Raw genomic sequence first — 19,150 nt, 5'->3', positions numbered from 1 at the left:
ACAAATGCCGGCTCATTTGGCTGCAGTTACTGTATTTATGGAATTAGCTATAGCTACCTTTTTTTTTTTTTTTCTTTTTTAACAATCTAACTAGCTGGCTACCAAAACATAATATGCTGTGCTTGTTTCTAGCCCCAATTCTCTCTGCCAGCGGGATGACCGGTACATTATGTGCTGAAATCCTGTCACTGATTTTGTTGTTTACTACTTGAAGATGAAAGAAGTGAGGAAAGTGTTTCCAGAAAGTGACATCGTGTTTAATTATATTGCGGCTGTTGAAATTCTATAATCTCTTCATATCTCCCTGGCAGGCGGTTAGCCTTTACCGTGATGACGCTGCCACCTAATGGTTTCCCAGTGCGCCCTTGCAATATGCAAGAATAATATCAGTGTTTTAAAAATGGCCATTGATGCCCTTTAACATGCTTTGTTACAAGTGGGAGATTAAGTGCAAATTATGAGATAAGTTAGAGTTAGTTTTTAAAGTTAAAAATGAAACGTATTACACCTCACTTTGCTTTCCAAATCTATTTTACCAGCCTATATGTTTCCTCAGACCCGTGGCCTTTTTGTAGCTGCGCTTTACAGTAATGTTGTCACATTCTTGTTTATTGAAGCACGCTACATTAGGGCTTAATGGTCAGCCGGTTTTGGCTATAAAATGAGCTATACACTCTTTTGTTGTAATAAACCAAACACACAGCAGGCAGCCCGTGACACAGTGTGATATTTTAAGACAAGTGCCCCCTTTCTGTGGCATTTAGGTGGGTAGTTTTTCTTTTTTTGGCCCGGTGCTCCTACGTCTTTTGGAGAAATATCAATAACAATGACTAATATCTGCTCTCAAATTCTTTTAGTATAGAGCTTGTGTAATGATGGCTTATTTGGGAGAGGTCAAAAACAGTTTCATTGGGTGCTGACACAATGCAGACCCCACAAATGCACACTCACAGTACAAGTTGCAATACAAGACATTTTGATTTGTTCTTGTGTAGTCCTAGAAAGAAGTCCCTCAGCTGCTGTGAATGCTTCTGGGTGTAATTTTAGCAATAATGTGTATTTGGTAGAAGTTGTTTTGGCAATTAATAGAGGCATTTAGTATTATTTTTGTACATTTAAAGAGCATTCATACTCAAACACACAATCACTGATGATCCTCAGACTCATCCTCTAGACAAGGGGTGGGCAACCTGTGGCTCTGGAGATAAAATTAATAAGTCTTGGAGGACAATAGAGAGTTTAATAGTACATGGACATATTTGTTTGCGTTAACCGCCAACCCTGCAAAGTTAAAGTACCAAACAGTCGTAAAAAGTCCACTGCAGAGTAGCCTCCTTGGTAAAACATATTAATAAATGCTCATTTAGACCTATTAGTAGCTCCAAGCAGATTATTTGAGAGCTATTTGGGCCAAAAATGTCTCTCTTGAAAGTAAAGGTTGCTACCCCCTGCTCTAGACCTTGACTTATTGCAAAGAGAGACAGACCTGCCTTATTTATAGCCCTGAAGCATACCCATAACTTACCACTCAGGTGGCTGTAGTTTCATTTACACTGTGTTCTGTACTTTTTTAATTTCTTCATTGTCAGTTCTGTAATTACGTTATCTGCCTTGCTGTCATTTGCTCAGCCTTACCAGCCATTATAACACATAATTGGTGATTATGAGGTGGGTTATGTTGCAAATTGAATATAGTAATCATTTATCAGTTAGCCAACAATCATCTCACTGTGGGCGGCTGGCTCATTTACATACACGATCGTTTTCATATACAGTATGTATCGCTGACACTGGACTTAAAGGCTCTCTCTGCAAACACAGCGTGTGATTAAATACAGCTTGTACTGTTTATAAATATGCAGACCTCTCACCTCTTGTTGCATAAATAACACGGTGCAGGGTTCAAACAATATATACAGTACATTACAGCAATAACAAAACAGTGGCACCTGGCAACATCAACAAATGACGAAAGCACCTATTTTATATATAGCATTGGCTTAAGTATTTTAAATAGAGCTGCAACAACTAGTTAAAATTGTGTTGCAGCTATTTTCTAATCGAATTAAGTCATTCTTCAAGCAAAAATGACAAACAATTCATGGTTCTGGGTTCTCAGATGTAAAACTTTACTGCATTTTTTTCCTATCTAAAGCCCTTTTCACAAGGGACTGTCGTTACCTGGGATTGTCTGTGATCCTAATCCCGTGCGAATCTGCCATGTCTGTCATTTATTAAGTAAAAATTCCACCTCAAACAACGTACTGTATTTCACCAAACACAGATTGTATAAAAACATTAGTCCAGTGTGATTGGCATCTCTGTGACTGGGGTCGTATCTAGGTGTTTTTTCCTCCGTGCCTCTTTCCTGGATGAGAACTATAGAGGCTGTGACAACAATTATGAATTAAAACATCATCCATCTCAATGAGATGAATAATGTGATGATGTGTGGCAGAATATTTTCTGTTCTGTGCCCATCATATCCAGGAGATAATGCCAGTAAATCTGTGTAAAATACTCTATTATCTTGTGTGCATAAGGTTTTACGCGATAGTTAATTGAATAGCTTGTATTCAGCAGATAAATAGATAATTAAAATAATCACTAGGTGCAGCCCCTAAATGTACATGGCTTACATGAGACCTTAGCAAGTACTTTCCCCTGTTAATCATTATGCTGTGATTATAAAGGTTACCTAGACCAACCTTTATTTTGTTCTGTAACTTTGCAGATTCTGAGAACATATTGTGTAATATAGCAGCCACCAACAACTGCAGGAATGTTTGCCTCAGGCTGTCTTTGTGTGACACTTCTGGCACACAGAATATGTAGTTGTAGGATGATATTTTATTCTGGGAGCACATGATTGAGTCACTGACCGCTGACAGACAGGAGTCACATCTCCCTCGCAATGCAGGCAACTGACAGCAGCTCTGCAGGGCTGAGTTTGGGAGAAAGCACAGGACTGGACACCAGTATTACTCAGGGCAGTTTGGATTACAAACACTGTGTGTGCCTTTTTCTTGCAGTGACCGGCTGTAAGCTGTTCAACTATTCAAACTGGACCTTGTTAGGTAAAATGCACCAAATGACTCTTAGTTTGAATTGCTTGTTTTAAAGCACAGGTGGGCAGAAATCTGGAAAAGGCAGCTCCTGCAGCTCTCCCCGCTCCTTCCAAGCCCTTCCCACCAGACATATGCACAGGCTTCAGAATTCCCATACATTGATTATTAAATCTTATCTCATTGTAAAGCTGCACACAGCGAATACGCTCAGCCCCTTAATGCCCCACTATCTTTATCAGACCACAAATTAGACAAGAATTAACTAGCTAGCCACTCCTCTGTCCCTCTGCCTTGTTTCCCGCTGCTGTGGACCACTTTCCTGGCAGAAGTGTAGGCTGCAACTCAGGAGACGGACCTTCAGTTGACAGATGTAGCAGCTTTTGAGGGCAACCCCCCAGCGCAGGATGTTATAGTGGGCTGGTGGCCAGCAGTAGCACTGGATCTAACATGTGTAATGGCAGCAACAGAAAGTTTGATGATTTAGCGGGGAGTTGGAGCTGTCCGGTCCACCAGAGCTGGGGTTTGCCATGGCTGGATTTGGGTTGCTGCAGTGGCTGAGTCGGGGTCAGTCTCTAGAAGTGCTGCCCCCAGCGAGGTGGTCTGTAGCGGTGCCGAGTAAGTTGGAGGACACATTGTAATTTGAGGCTCTTGCTAACATTAGCTACATCGACGTGAACATGAAGCTGCAGCCGTGAGCCTTTAGCTCCTGTTGGCAGGAGAATAAACTATTAGCAAAATTATTATTTCGTTCATTGTCAGACTCTCTTTTAGACTCTCTACTTGAGAAGCTCATCTTCCTTTTTTGGGGGTTGCTGTGCAGTGGAGGCAGTTATTGCTGTCGCTGGAGAAGCAACATTTTCTGCAGAATTCTTCGCCATTGAATCAGGCTTTTATTGAAGGGACGTGCGCGTGCATCTGCGTTTGTAGACCATCTTGTGAAACTCCCTCTGGGCTCTCTCTTTCTGAAATGACCTGTGATTGGCCAAGGTCACCTGCTACAGCCTAGATTATTTAAAGCCATAAATCAGAGCCAAGGGGAGGTACAGATGTCTAGTGTTTTCTCAGACCACTTGAATCACAATATGCTCAAAGTTAATAATAAAACCAATAAAGCCAAAATTACACTGCCCACCTCAGCTTTGATGTCTAACAGCACAAGTTGCATTGCACTTGAAACAAACACTTTACTTTGAAAGTCCATAACCTGCTGTAGTTTCTGAAGCAGCTTGACCGTATGTAGTGATGTGCTTTCTATTAATACTTTCCATAAAGGATCAGGTAACTGCAACAACAGCAGCTGAGTAGTTTGAATCTACAAATGGAGTTGAGCTAATCAATAACAGCAGCAAGTAGTAGGTAATGAGGGTGTATCAGAATGTGGGGTTGAGGCTATTTTATGTCCTGCCAATCTCTCACTTCATCAACCTCCTTCTGCTCTCATTAATTATGTATCAGGAATGAAAGTTAATGTATGTGATGAAAAATGTATGACCTCATGAAACCTATAGGAAGAACTGACCTTTCAGTTGTTGATGTGTGTGAGGCAGTGTGCTTGAAAACCTGCCGTTGTGGATGCTGCGCAGCATAAAACCTCCAGTCTCATCCGTTTCACAACTTTTAATTTCTAAAATATGAGTGCACAGATGAATACAAATGCTTTGCTTTATAGTTGTTTGAAATTGCTTCACAGATTTCTTCATATCCACACTCAGTGTTTATAAAACACCTGCTGTATCTTTTTATATTTCAGACACCGGCAGAACACTAATCAAAACGGGTGTTTTGTAAGCGTGTTTATAATTCCTGGGTTCATAACAAATTCTAATTAGGCCTGTAGCCATGTCAGGCCAGGCTCTCATTGCGAACAGGAGGGTAATTATTTCTACTGCAAAGTATTATTGACACAAACTTTTCTCTTGATTAAAAAAAGAAGAGGTAATCAGCCTTTGTATGCACCCTAGTGCTTGAGGAGGCGGTAAGGTGATCTGCTACTTAGCAGTGGAAATAGAAAGGATATGATGGTAGGCAGCACCAGATGATATGGACAACTCTGTAATAGGCCTCATTAGATGCCCAAAGCCCAAGAAATGTGGCACTCTGTTTCCCATTAGGCTGAAAGCACAATGATAAAAGAAAACATCATAATGATGAAGGATAATTGTCAGGGAAGCAAGGGGTATATATTTCATCTTTTATAATAGGCAAACCATTAAAAATGTTTTGCACATTACACAGTATGTATATACCAATGTGCTCCTGCAGTACATCTGTATCTATACAGGTTTCACCTGACTTTATAGATGCACTCAGGTAATTAAATCTACTGTCAATGCCATTTTCATTTTGCATAATTCTGAAATGTAGCCATGCAGGTCCCGTACCAATTTTACTTTTTGGATGTAAAAACACATAGACCATTAAATATAGTCATTTTAAACATAAAAAGCTCACAAGATCAAACGCAACCCAAAGATTTAAGGTTTTTTAACAAAAATGTGTTGCTACTGTTGTTTTGGTAATAACCCTTACTAAGCCAAAAGGGGTAACACAGGTGGTGGAGGAAAGATACAGAAATAATAATCAAATGCCATATGTTGTCCACATACTTGTGTCAGCTCATAGACTGATTAGCTTAAGTAGCATCTGCTCAAAACAGGTAAAGAGGTCAAGTTGAGAGCAGACAGTCTGTTAAGTCAACGTGACCACGACCTTAATTATGCCGAACTTGAAGCCTTAATAATATTAAAAAGGGATCTTTATAAAAAAATTCACCTCCGGTACAGTTGTCATGAATGGCAAAATAAGCCATAGAGATCAAAACTGTTTTTTGAACCAGGCTGTAAACATGTTTATTTTAGCTGTAAAGTTGGACATTTTAACATGGGAGTCAATGGGGATTTGCTCTGTTTTGCAGCCAGCCCCCAGTGGCCAGCCGATGAATTGCAGTTTTGGGCACTTCCGCATTGCACTCGTCCGCCCTGGAGGTTGATCTCAACATTAGCCAACCATTAACGTTTTGTGAGCTTGTAGGGACCCAGAATTAACCAATTTCATCAGTCTGTGTTTCATTAGCTTTTTATAAAAACCATAACAAGGACATTATTAACCCTGTAAAACACAGAGCAGCGGCGGTTTTCTTTCTTTTCTTGCATTTTAGAGTGCTAACGTTAGCTAACTACTCTGCGTCCTGCTAGCTGACTTAACGGCTAATTAGGAGCTTTTTGCTAGCTTATTAGCATGCTAATTAGTTAGCCCGGAAACACCGGCTGTTTGAACCATGTTTGATTAACCCGGTGCTTCAGAGTTGAGCTTCAATGGTGAGTAAAACAATATCATATTATCAGTAATATGTATTGAATTAACTTGGTTTACTTAACTGTTGAGTTTGTTTTAGAAGTGTATCAAGCTAACGTAACTTTTACAGGAGGTTTGGAAACAGTTTGTTAGCTGCTTGGTTTTTTTCTTTGGTTGAAAGAATACTGAGGACAACTACCTGTTAACACAGGAAAAAATGCACAAAAAGATCTCCACAAAGTAATTTAGGTTACTGTAAAATTAGGGTAAATTAGGGTCGTATACATTTAGCTTTAATATACAGGAAATTACTGTAAGTCAATGCATTGTCTTCCTAGCTCATAGTGTGTTTATAAGACTGCATATATTCATTACTACGTTACTGTTTGCGTTTGCATTCAGTTTATTCAATTCAATTGCTGTCTGATTTATATTACTTCATTTAAGATTTTATTTGTTATATTTTATCCCTATGTTAACTTACACCTTAAGTTTAGATTGTCATTTTTGTTTTACTTGTGTGACCTTTTCTTTTATAGACATTTAATTATCACTGTTGGAGGGAGCCTGACACTTAAAGGGGGTCTATGCCCACTTTCACAGTTCATACATGTTATTCCTATGGTCTAAAACAGTCCAAAAATATTAGTAGAAATGAACAACTTTAGGCATTATCCAAAAACTAGAGTGCTGTAACTCAAATCTGTGATGTCATAGGGCAGGGGTACTGAACTTGCTTTGCCCTGGGGCTATTTTTCCAAAATGACAGAAAGCCAGGGGCCCATCGCAGCAGCCTTGCACAGCCCAGGTGGAGGCAAGGGTGTTTCTAGGCTTTGAGGACATGTGGGACATAACCTGACCCTCTGTCAGGGGGTCTGGGGAATCCTCCCCAGGGACTTTTTTGATAAACAAGCTCTTATTTGATGCTTCTTATGCACTACAGCACTTTATTTACAGTAAAAATTCCAGTGTGACTCAGTTTATTTTTTATCGTGAATTTGAAAATGGTAGGGGGGCACCCAGCACCCTGTTGCGGGCCAGATTTTGCCCACAGGCTGTAAGATGAGTATCACTGTCATAGGGTATAAAGTCTTAAGCTGCTCTACAGACAATAAATTGGGAAAGATGTTATAGATCAGTGGTTCCCAACTGGTTCAGCCACGGGGTCCAGATTTCTTCTTAGTCATTAGTCCGAGGTTCACATAGTTGGATATATTCAGCATTATACTTGCGTTTGTTGTTGAGCTAGTTTGCTGTCTATGTTGTGTAGCTGTCAGTTAGTCACTCTACAGCAGCAACAGCACTTCAAAGCTCTGTGCTGGAAATTTACTGTATTTAAAAGTAAAGTTTGATTTTCACTTGCAGTTATAGATGATAGTTAGAGCACCCAGGGGAATGTTGTGAATATATGTGCACTTTCTGTCCTGGATTGAGAACACTACAATAGCATAAAGCTCATTTGGGTATAAAAAAGAAAACAAACATTCTGTAGTCCATAAAATCAGGCTCCCATTCATTGTCTCTGGAGCAGCTCTAGACTTTATCTTTGATGACATGACAAGATTGAGACTTACTTCTCTGGTTTCTGGCTTTGAGAGGGAGCGGCTCATAGTCGCAATTATTGATTGAACTTTCGTTGGCCATGAAAATAACATCATGGACATTTTAATTTAGGTGGTGTTCCCTTTTATGAATTTCATTGCTAATGACTGCTTCTCTTAAAAAAGGAGTAAAAAGGAGTTGATTTTTCTCTTGCAGCACTGAAAATGATTTAAAAAAAATGAAGTTGAAGTTGTCACCTCATCTGCAGCCTGCCTCTTGTCCTCCCACCAACAATGACTGCAGCGCCATCTTGTGAAAGAATGAAGTAAGTTCATTTGAATGCTGTGTAAGGGCTGACACAATGAGCTTGGTTGCCCTGAGCGCTGAACAGGAAGTCTATTCAGAAGTACATTTTGTGATCTGTCGGCACTAGTTGTGCAGATCTTATATTCTGAGACAGGGTAGTGATAATACAAGGCTCAGTGGGGCAGGGAGAAAAACAGAGAAAGAAAGAGATCGCTGCAGTATCAGTAGATGGCAGTAGCATTACACCATGGCAAAGGCACTGATTGATAACCTTTGCATGAGATCATAATATCTTTTGTAGACAAATAACAAGTAGCCTTAAGCTGTGGTAAACAAAATACAAAACTGCAATTATCGTTTATCAGATACTGCGTGTATAGGCAACAAGATCCTATTATAAGATACTTGAGTTTATTTAAATTCATTACCTTAAGAGTTACCATAACGCCACATGCGAATCAATGAGTGTATCTCTGATGGCTGCTATTTATTAAACAGTGCATCAGCAAAGAAGTGATCCTCAGTTAATTCCCCCTGATAATAAAATGTGTCGGCTCTCTCTTAAGTCACACTCGTAATTAGAAAGTGAGATAAGTTATAACAACTGTGAGACTCCATAATTCAGTCACAGATTTAGAAAGTGTAGACTAATTGCATTTTGCTCCTTATCTCATAAATTGGATCCATTCCAGAGCTGGGATGGAAATCCTCGTCTTCAGTCACGGAAGGCGCCCGCTTGCGTGGATGCGGTGGATTTTCAGAGGCATGACAAAGCTAAAGAAGTTGGGAGGGTTCTAGAAGCGACGAGGGGGGAAACATGACAGATGCTGCCTTGTACTGGCTGCTTGCACTGGCGTTAATGGTGTGAGCAGCATTTTAAGCTTGCTGCAGGGGCCGAAGGCAGCGGCAGGCGCTCGGCATGTGAGAGGTTATTAGAAACGTTTACATGGCTGTGCATTTGAGCGTGGAGGAGAAACAGCAGGGCTGAGGTCAGGTTAAACCCCACCTCTACTCCATAATGTCATGTTGAACCAACCTCTGTAAGATGTGCAAAGATCACAGCTGAAGCAACATGTTGTTTTTGCTCTAAATTATACACAACGCAGCAGCAGGTTTTCGCTGTCACTTTATGCACTATACTGCATTTTCCTCTCGGTGGTGTGTGTTTAGCTGTAAACTCTTTGCCCTCTGTTATTATATGCAGTTCAGACAACACACAACATTCGAAAATAAAACATGAGGCTTGCTCAGTGTGTGGTCGTCGTACACCATTTCTACCTTTTACTGGCATTGTGTGATCTGCCAGTCTCATGTTAGCACAGGATGTTTGTGCAGAGCTTTGGTCTCTGCATCCCTGCGTGCTCCCTGCTGGCCTGCTGGCCAGATGGGTCAGTGACTGTGTAGTCAGGGCTTGGCGGGCCCCTTCTGTTCTCTGCGAGGGTCCACTCATGGGACCGAATCCCCAGGGACCAGAATTAGAGTAGCTGGATCACAAGGTAGATGGATTGCAAGCTGAGCTGAGACATTCACACACGTATGCATTCAATGCGCACACACACACACACACACACACACACACACACACACAGGTAAATTTAGAAACATAACACTGTGGCAGATGAGTGTGTGTTGCAGACATGCAGACATGCCGACATGCGTGCTACATTTTACACTCTCCCAGAGGAAACAGATCTGTCGGGGGGCATAATGTTTTACCGATTAACAGGGAAATTAACACAAGAAAATGCGATTTTATTTAATAAGCTAGAAGCAGGCCCGATCTTTTATCATTTCAGACAAGCTGTTCAGGAGGGTTACATTACTGAAGTGAGATTTTTCTTGCCATGTCATGTGGAAATTTAGTCAAGTCATCTTCAACTGTTATTGCAGTCCATTAACTCCATTGTGAAGATACATAATTGATGCAGCCTTTGGGTAGAGTTTAATCAAATGGAGAGTGCTCCACACTCCACCGCCAACTGAAAAATGAGACACACAATATTCAGCGATGTAGTTTGCGTGGTAAGACTATAATTCACACTTTGAATTGATTTATAATCATTTGACTGTACACTTCCTGCACAATGCCCAAAGCAAAACTTGTAGCTTTTAAGCTTCTAAAGGTGGCTTGATGTGGAGGATTTATGTGCCTGAATTAGGATCAGTTTTAAGAAGAATGACTAAATAAAAGCGTAACATCAGACAGCTGTTTCTACTAATCTACTCCCAAACAAGCGAACAAGTGTGGTATGTGATTTTTTTTTTTTTCTCTGTACCTTTCGGGTTTTCAATTTCATTTCATCTTTGTTTGATGTGGATTTCTATCACTCTTTCTCAACTATTCATTTCCATTTCAGTATTTTGTTCTCTCTTTAGGCGTTTACTTTTCTTTGAAATAACAGTGATCTGTGTGGGATGTGGAAATGCATTGTTTACGCCATGCTCCTTGAAATCAAGGGCTTAGCTTTCTAGTTAAATTTCACAGCCAGCCAGCACTTATCTCTGTCAACTCCTGTTTAAGCCACAGATGATCTGTCGTGCTTTAAATGCTGTTGGCTTTTGTTTGTGCTGTGAACCTGAGCTGCGATTCAATGCTAAAAATATACTACTTTATTTCATACAATCTTCTTAAAGTGAGTTGCATCTTTCATGCAGCTAAGGCATAACAAATATGCAACATATTCACGAGATGTATGCCGGCACTCGGTACTTCTGTTCTCCATGAATGCATTTTTCTGACAGGGGAAATTGGGGGAAAGCAGCAGATTAGTGCACCTACTCAGCTGCGAATTCTGAAGAGCATTCGTCTCAGTCAGCCGTTTTAATAACACAGCAGTCAATTAAAATCTATGCAGTCAGATATGTAATTTTCAAATGATCATTAACTGGGGAAAAGATGGAATTAGAAGTTTGGATATCGAAGAGATGGGAGGGGAAGACAGAGAGGGAGACGGTGAGAGAGGTATAACGGTTATTACAGTCGAGGCAACACGTACTAAATCCCCCAGCCAAAGATGAGTGAAGATAAAGGAGGTGACTGAGCTAATTGTGCACTGTCAGAATCCATATCTCTAACGACTGTCAAATGAGCAAATTTCAAATGTATTCTCTCCACCCACCCAGCTCCCCCCAGGAGTAAAAGTGGTGAGAGCAAGGGAGGGAGAGAGGAATAAATACCAGGAGACACTAATGTGATGAGAATGATGCCTGGTCTCTTCCGCTGATTAAAAATGCAATAACGCTGTGGCAAACACTCACGCGTGCACACACACAGTGTGCAGCCTAAGTAAAGCCTGGTCTGAGGACCCACAGATAAGAAATGGCGCCCAGTGACCCCACACTAATATATATACACGTTAAAAAAACAGGCACTGTATCTTTTTCTCATATCGCTCGCAGAAAAGCAAACAGAATCTCAGCTGCGGAGCCAGTTCATAAAATGCACTCATGATCTTCTTTTAGATGGTAATTAGTGCCTATGAGGAGATGTGGATGTTATGATTCATGTCTAACCAATGGCTATCTTACTGTACCACTAATTATAAAATCGTAGTGTCACTATGTGCTGGTAACAGCAACTGGCCTGATTTCTGCAGACACAGAGGAAGAAAAAAAACTAGTGAGCAAAAAAGCATCATGAGAAGGTTTTGAGTACAAGATGTGGCAGAAGGAAAAATAAGAAGAGTCTTTTTTTCCAACCCACGTTATATCAGGCCTCAGTTGGTCACTGACGGGAAGCAGATAAGGTTTCACTCTGGCTGGAGTTGGATAATTGGACATTTATGGAGAGATAGGAGAGCCCAGGGCCCAGGAGCCATGAAACAGAGCTAATCTAGACTCTGCATCAGTAAATTGTCTGTGAAAGAGCGCATCAGGAGTTCTGACAAGATAAGGAAGGCTTTCTTCAAAGGCGGAGCTCGACCAAAGTGACATAAAAACTCAAGATAGAAGAAAGCTGGAGCATTTGGCACTGGGACTTCTACATGTCGCACGAGGTGCATGCTGAAATGTACATTTTGTGTAGCAGCGGTGTCACCTTGTCATCCAAATTGGGTCGCGCATACTTGTAATTCCTCAGTAATTCACACTTTTGACAACTTTATAACTAGAAAGCTTTTAAGAATCACAGCTCTTGGCGAGCCTGTGTACACTTTTAAGAGTCCATAAAATCTTTTGTTCAACTTCAAATGTTCCACTCATAATAATCTGCAATTGACAGTCCTTAGAGTTTGGGAGATTTAAGTCCTCCTGGTGGAGTGTGTGCCTTGCTCTCAGTCCACCATGATTAGTTTTCTCCCTTTGATGTTTTCCCAGGAAACTGCTGCCTACAGAACAGGTGCATACTGAGCAGGTGGGCCCTTACGTAGGAGCCTCGAGTGTTTGGAGCTGGAGTAAACCATACCTCACACTATTTTAAGTAAGTAAAAAACATTCCTGAAAGTGCCATGTTTTAGATTTTTCTGCATATCAAAGATCCTGTCTCTTAAAGTTTTTTTGCTTTATATAAAGATCTAAAATGCTCCTGCTTGAGCTGTTTACTATTTCTTGTCTTTTTTTGCTGAGCTGCAAATCTAAACGCTGTTCAGCCCCTACTGATTACTTGTACACAGACACTGACACAGGCAATTAATTTGGTGGGGGAGAGGCTAGTCTTAATTGGGCATAAGTGGGATTTTTCTTGGCTGTGTGCAACAGAAAATGACAGACTGTGCGTATGAGAAGTAAAGACCATCTGGTCCCACAGGAGCTGAGAGAGATGCCAGACAAATGGAAAGAGAAACAACAGAAAACCTGTGTGGGTAAGGATCTTGTGCTCTCGCTCTCTCTTTCCCACCATCTCTCTGTTGCTCGCACACAAACACAGACAGAAAAGAGGAATCAGCATCTCTTGGTCATATATCATTTGCCCATGTAACAGCCTGGAGGGAGATGCTTACCGGGTGAAGAAACACAAGTCTCTCATGCGTGGCCTATTCATGTTTTTATATAATAATCAATATTGAAAATAGTAACATTATGCTTGCAGGCAGGCACTGGAATAAAGAGCGGTTAGCTCGTAAAGGCTTGGCCATCAGCAGGACAAATTGATCTGACATGTTATATTATTCATGTAGGGGATCGGTGGCGAGACTTGGAAGGAGCAGCAGCGAGAGAGAGGAACAACCGATGTGACAGAAAAGAGCAAGGGGTGAGTAAAGGAGTCAGCGAGTGGACATCCTCTCCTCTCGCAGGGTCTCATCTCCTTTGCATGACAGCACTGCTCAGCGAGCTCGCTAATGTGCCCTGTCATGGGGTGAGACGGTAAACGAGCACATGACATTTTCATCGGTTTACAGAACGCCATAAACAACACAGTGATTAATTGTATTCATATAGCAGTTTAAACTTACTCTCTTGTGCTACGAAACACAAACACTCACTCACTCACTCACACACACACAGAAATAACTATGATATGCTGTCTGGTTTAATTGTATAAAAGATAACAAAATGATTTTATTACATGTTCATAATTTGACAGACATCACAACATACTTGCATGATTGCTCTGATATTAATGTTTCCCACACCATAATTAGGCATAATATACCCAGTACGAAACTATATAAAACAAACATGCTTGCAGATACAGGAGGGGGTCAATCCAACAACAGATTAAAGCCATATTCTGTCATTTAATGAAGTTCAGTCCTGGTAAAGAAAACAAACGGCAGAAGGATGCTGAAGCGTATCGTCATTTTCAGAATTTATTTCTCTTTTTTTTTTTTTTTTTGTTTACATCAAATAGAACAGACATACATTGGCACATGCAAAGTGAACACTTTGTGGTGCTTTTTCATTACCATCCAAATCCAATTGAACAAAGACTGGATATCTATTTTTGTACTCCAAACATGAAAATACTCTCAAATATTTACAAAAAAAATATACTTACAATGCCCATCACTCTAACATAATAATCATCTGGGACCGATTTGCGTTGATTTCAGTAAAACAAAGTACTGTATGTGGCAGAGCTTGCTGTTCAAGGTAATTAAATCAACTGCAAGAAAAAGAGGCACAGAAGAAAATCACTGAAACAATACAAAACAGAAAATCAGATAATGGGAACCCCAAGAGAATATGGCTTTAATGACATTTCAAAAGAAAACATCTTGAAAGCAGATCCACTGTCCTTTTACTTTTCTCTCTTTTTTTTTTTTTTTTAAGCGGTTTGTCCTCGTTCACAGTGTGACCCCTTTTAGCAGGCAAGTTGTTCTCTGTCAGAGAGAAGGGGGCCACAACACAAGTTTAAAACCTAGAGTTTGGTTAGTGAGGCCGACCCAGCCACACTGGCCTACAGCTGTGCTAGTCTCTGTCAGGACTCATGTATCATGTCTGGATGAAGGTTGGTTGCTATCCACAGTCCTGGAGTGCATAGGTACTGCAGGTGGTGCTGGGATGCCTGCGCTCGCTCTCCTGTCTCTGTCTGTCTTTCTCTGTTCCTCTAGAGCTCCCTTCCCTTTTCAAATCACAGATAAAAGGACAAACAGCATTCATTTTCAAGCAGATCAGATCCTGAGGTTGTTGTAACTCACATATGTTTTCTTGGTTGCTTGACCTGAGAACAGAGTAAAAAAAGATTCAGATTTACTTTGAGCGCTGCAAAAACAAAACAAAAAAAAAGACATCTTGAAGAAGCAACTAAACATCAACGGCTCTTCCTACTGTGCTGTGCATCCTTATCACCAGCTGTGTGCAATCAGTTGCAATATTTTCTGGCCTAGTGTATCATTTCAACTCACAATGCCCCCGTGTGCAGCCTTAGTTTCTATTTTCAGATGTTAACTAGTGATGAAAAAACACAAACACCACACAAGTGAGCACCGAACAAATGCTAGGGCATGCAATGTGATCCCAGCCTGGATTGCCATGGAAACATATCAGAATGTGGCTGAGTGCCTAGGTGCTGTGTGTGTGTTTGTCGTCCTCCTGCGTATCTATCGTTATGAGAACCAATTTGAGTTTCCAACCTGCAGAGTGAAGGCATTTCTGGCTCGTCATGACTTCTGTAAGAGGGTGTTTAGAGGTAGGAGTTAAGGTCAGTCTTTGGATTAAGCCTGATCGTAGGGTAGGCGTCGATGTGGTGGTGCTTGAGGAAAATGTGAATGTAGCCGGTGGACTAACATCAAGTACATGGCTGTGTGTATCTGCAGGTGCGCTGTCCTTTCTGTGCGGCGAGGAAGGTCGACGCACATTTTCTTAATCACAGACATTGCTATAAATTCTCATTCCACTGCTTTAATGTTGCCATGGCAACCAGCTCCCATGGGCTATGCAATTAAAGTCGCACCATTTCTTTACAGCTGCATTTTGTAGTCTTGGCCAGAAAGTATAATGAATAAAACATTAGTAACTGTACAACAGATTTTTGCTGTTAACCATAAACAGTCTTTTTTTTTTTTATTTATTTTTTGCTAGATGCTGTGTGTGTGTGTGTGTGTGTGTGTGTGTGTACTTGTCAGGGATTGAGACATCCTCCTGTGCTAACATCTTAATATTTATTATCGACGGCTGATTATACATCTCATCCCATTACTTTGCTTACATTTTGTTCTGCAGAATTTTTAGGTTCAGTTTTTCCTGTAGTATTCATTGACTATGTTTACATGCACAGAAATACTCCCCTATTTTTCTGAATATGACAATATTCTGAATTTGATGCGGATCATACAAACAGCATATTTAGTTTATATATTCCGAATTAAGCATTCGTCTGAATGAGCCGTTTTCTGATTAAGACATGTGGAATATGTCGGTACTATTCTGGGTTTGGGAGCATTATTTGGATGTGTATATAGTGCATTCGGAATATGCGTCTCAATAGGGGTTTTTACCGTAGTTTGCGACACATGGCGTCTTGTCAGTTTAAAGTAGGCTCTGTGTGTTGTCATGGATACGTTGTACACAACACTTGTCAAGGCTGAGGTTGAGGTGCACGCCCAACATTTGTTTTCTGGTGGAAAATTTTGTTAAATCCTATTTTGATGCAAAGAAGCTAAATGGCACAAGCCGCTCCAGCTGTTCTACTTTTCCATATTTTGACATGATAAACGACATGTTAAGGCACATTAATCAACGTATGCACGGCTGCATGTAAACAGGAATATCTGTGGAATATTCTTTTTCATGAGCCATGTAAACAGCTCAGTAGGAATATTGGGCCTCATTCACAAATAATCGTAGGTTTTTTCTTAAATTTGTTCTTGAGAAATTTTGTAAGAAAAGCCTACATCAGATTCACGACGTGTTCTCAAACCACAGAACTGTTCGAACCTGTGTTCTTATATTGATGAATCCAATTGTCCTCGTAAGTTGAAAGCTAGTTGATCCTAATTAGCATAGGTAAAGGCCCCGCAAATCCCAATCAAAGAGCACAAGACTGCAGGGCTGTGTGCACAAATGGAAACTGAAGAAGAAGAATTAGTTGAGAGAATTAAGTATGCCCTACAGAAAATCCAAAGATGGTGGAGCACCCGACTCTAAACATTTAAAAAAAACAATTAAAAAACCCTCTGTTTTTAAGTAGAGGTGCTTCTGCAGAAAGTGAGCTGTCATATTTAGTAGCATCAGGAGTGGCTATAAAATCACACAAAGATGTACGAGATGCTAAAAGTACATGTTAATCAACCACTTGACCTGCAAATTGCAAACTGTGTGCAATACAGTAGCACAGCTGTCAGGACTGAGGACAGAGACGAGTGCTTCGGCCCTTTCCGAGGAGTGCGTGTGTGTGTTTAAAGAGAGACCGAGAGGGGGAGATAAGGTGAGGGTGGACAATTTCACGCAATGTTCTGTAATTTATTAATAACTAGGAGCGCCGCTTTGTCACTTTGTGTCCTAACCCGACCCGCCTGTGATATTTTCTATTGTGATCAATCACTAATTATTAGATGGCATGGTTTCCATTAACATATCTGATGTGAATAAAGAGTTACTGAATGTTTAATGCTTTTTGTAAATGTACAATAATCAAAATAATTCTAAAACAAAATTATAAAAATATCACTGTAATGTAAATCCTATGATGTTATACAACTGTAGCATTAGGGAAAATCTAATAACTAATTATTTTGCACAAATATGTCAGCTCAAAATGTGCGTGTAAGTGCTTTTGAGTGTGCATATCTTCTGTTCTTACCTAGGAACAAATCCTAAATCAGAAAACATTGGTTATATTAGAATCTTTGTGAGGGGTTTCTGGAAGTGGGTTTTAAGAAGACATTTCTTCCTAAGGTCCAGCATCTTTTTTGAAATAAGGGCAAATAACTGAATATTTTGTGCATGTAAACATCGTCATTGTTCATGAAATTGATCTGAAAAGCATTAGTCATCCACACATGCCTGTTTTGGTTGATCTATGTCAGAAAAAAAAAAATGATACAGAACAGTGAAGCATGAAGTATCTCTGATTTGCAAGGTCTTTTAAGAGTCATCATCATGATGATATTAACACCGTATCAGAACTACCAATGTAAATCTGCAGAACTGCTAATGCTCTTAATCCTATAAATCACTCAGAGTGATCTCATACAGAGCTGATGGGCCCTGAAAGGGAGGTATTTGGCGCTCTGATGGTTACAGGAATTGACGGACAGTCTCCAGGGATGGTCGAGGCACAGTTCAGGTTTCGGGGCGGTCATGCACATAAATCCGCCATTAATAAATGTCACTTCTTCTGCTGCTAAAAAAGAAGGGGCAAGAGGAGGAGAGAGTGTGCTAGGAGGGGAGATGAGGCGAGAAGACATTCGTATAGGAGAGACAGAAGGTGAGAGACACACGGAGCAGATGACACGGTGCACTTTTGGGAGGGCCTTGCAGAGACCGCATGCCCTGCTTGGGGACTTTTGATGTGCTGCTGCGACAGATGTTAAGGTTTCACCCTCAATGCAGAGTGAATTTGCTCATTGAGCCACATGTGTGACTGGCAAGGATATGTTCCCCATCCCCTGATATACTTGCATCAGCTCTCTGATTTATATGTGTGCAACTCACACATCCAGTCACACACAGATACACACATTGAAAACTGCACGCACAGATGCACAACTCACAGTTGTAAGCAGACACACACACGTACACAAGCTTATTCGGCTCCTGACAGATGAGTGTGACAACTGTTGGCTGTTTGGAGAAATTCCCAGGAAAATCTGTCATCTCATAGGCATAATTCAAAGAGGGGTTGAGGGGCTGGTGCACCTGTGGGTGCCATGATCGCTCTGTGTGATTAGAAGCGTTGCAGGAGAAGAGGCCTTTGGAGACTGTGATGTGTGATTTGCATGAGCTGTCAATCATCTCTGTCTTCATCCTGACAACTAGAGAAGAGCAAAGAGCCTCCATGGCAACATTGGTCTAAATTCCATGTTTTGCAGTTTTTTTTTCTTCTCTAAAATCCTTTTGAGTGTTGGTGTTTCTCACCCAAAACAAACACCATATCACCTAACTATGGAAGTACGTAGGCTTCTACACTCATGTACTAATACCCAGTATTATCTTTGCTAAAAGGATCATGCTTACTGTTTCAGTTGAAGGGTGGTATGAGTAACACACAGCCACAGAGACAGATTATCTCCTTCCCTTCCTGGTGACAAAGCCCTCCTTCTTCAAATCTCTTAACAGAGCGAGTCCCCCCATCTTCTTTCATGCTCTGTGCCGTGCACTTGAGCTAAAGGTCTAACCATTTGTCAGGAACCCGAGATAACTGGGTCCATTCTGTAGGACGTTAAACATACTTTTTACCCACCCAATTAAATTGCTGGAATGGGACTTTCTAGTACAAGAAAGGAAATATGAGAAAGAATAGAAAGACATCTCATTCGCCCTTCTCGGGAATATAAGATTTTAAACCAATTGAAATCTCCACAGCAGAGATGTAGTGTATGTAGATCTCAACTCCTGGC

General features: G+C 40.7%; 1 protein-coding gene and 1 long non-coding RNA gene across 4 annotated transcripts in view; one reads left to right on the top strand and one right to left on the bottom strand.

Annotated features, from left to right (window-relative positions):
* Positions 1–6,038: 6,038 nt before the first annotated feature.
* LOC125892143 (uncharacterized) overlaps positions 6,039–19,150 on the top strand; it is a 37,801-nt gene continuing 24,689 nt past the window's right edge. The window contains exons 1-5 of one of the 2 annotated variants that reach the window (XR_007449710.1): positions 6,039–6,385; positions 8,121–8,229; positions 12,525–12,627; positions 12,955–13,009; positions 13,325–13,398. This is a non-coding gene — a long non-coding RNA (uncharacterized LOC125892143). Of the gene's footprint in view, positions 6,386–8,120; positions 8,230–12,524; positions 12,628–12,905; positions 13,010–13,324; positions 13,399–19,150 lie in introns of both variants that reach the window. The other variant, XR_007449711.1, reaches the window with a different exon arrangement.
* The window catches only part of LOC125892137 (metabotropic glutamate receptor 7-like), a 100,568-nt gene continuing 95,096 nt past the window's right edge, over positions 13,679–19,150 (bottom strand). The window contains exon 10 of one of the 2 annotated variants that reach the window (XM_049581926.1): positions 13,679–14,712. In XM_049581926.1, the coding sequence (XP_049437883.1) occupies positions 14,576–14,712 (137 nt within the window). In that variant the 3' untranslated portion in view covers positions 13,679–14,575. Of the gene's footprint in view, positions 14,812–19,150 lie in introns of both variants that reach the window. The other variant, XM_049581927.1, reaches the window with a different exon arrangement.

Source organism: Epinephelus fuscoguttatus, linkage group LG7 (assembly GCF_011397635.1).
Source record: "Epinephelus fuscoguttatus linkage group LG7, E.fuscoguttatus.final_Chr_v1".
Classification (NCBI taxonomy): Eukaryota; Metazoa; Chordata; class Actinopteri; order Perciformes; family Serranidae; genus Epinephelus; species Epinephelus fuscoguttatus.
Note: the sequence above shows the minus strand (reverse complement) of the source record. Positions and strands in the feature narration are given on the sequence as shown.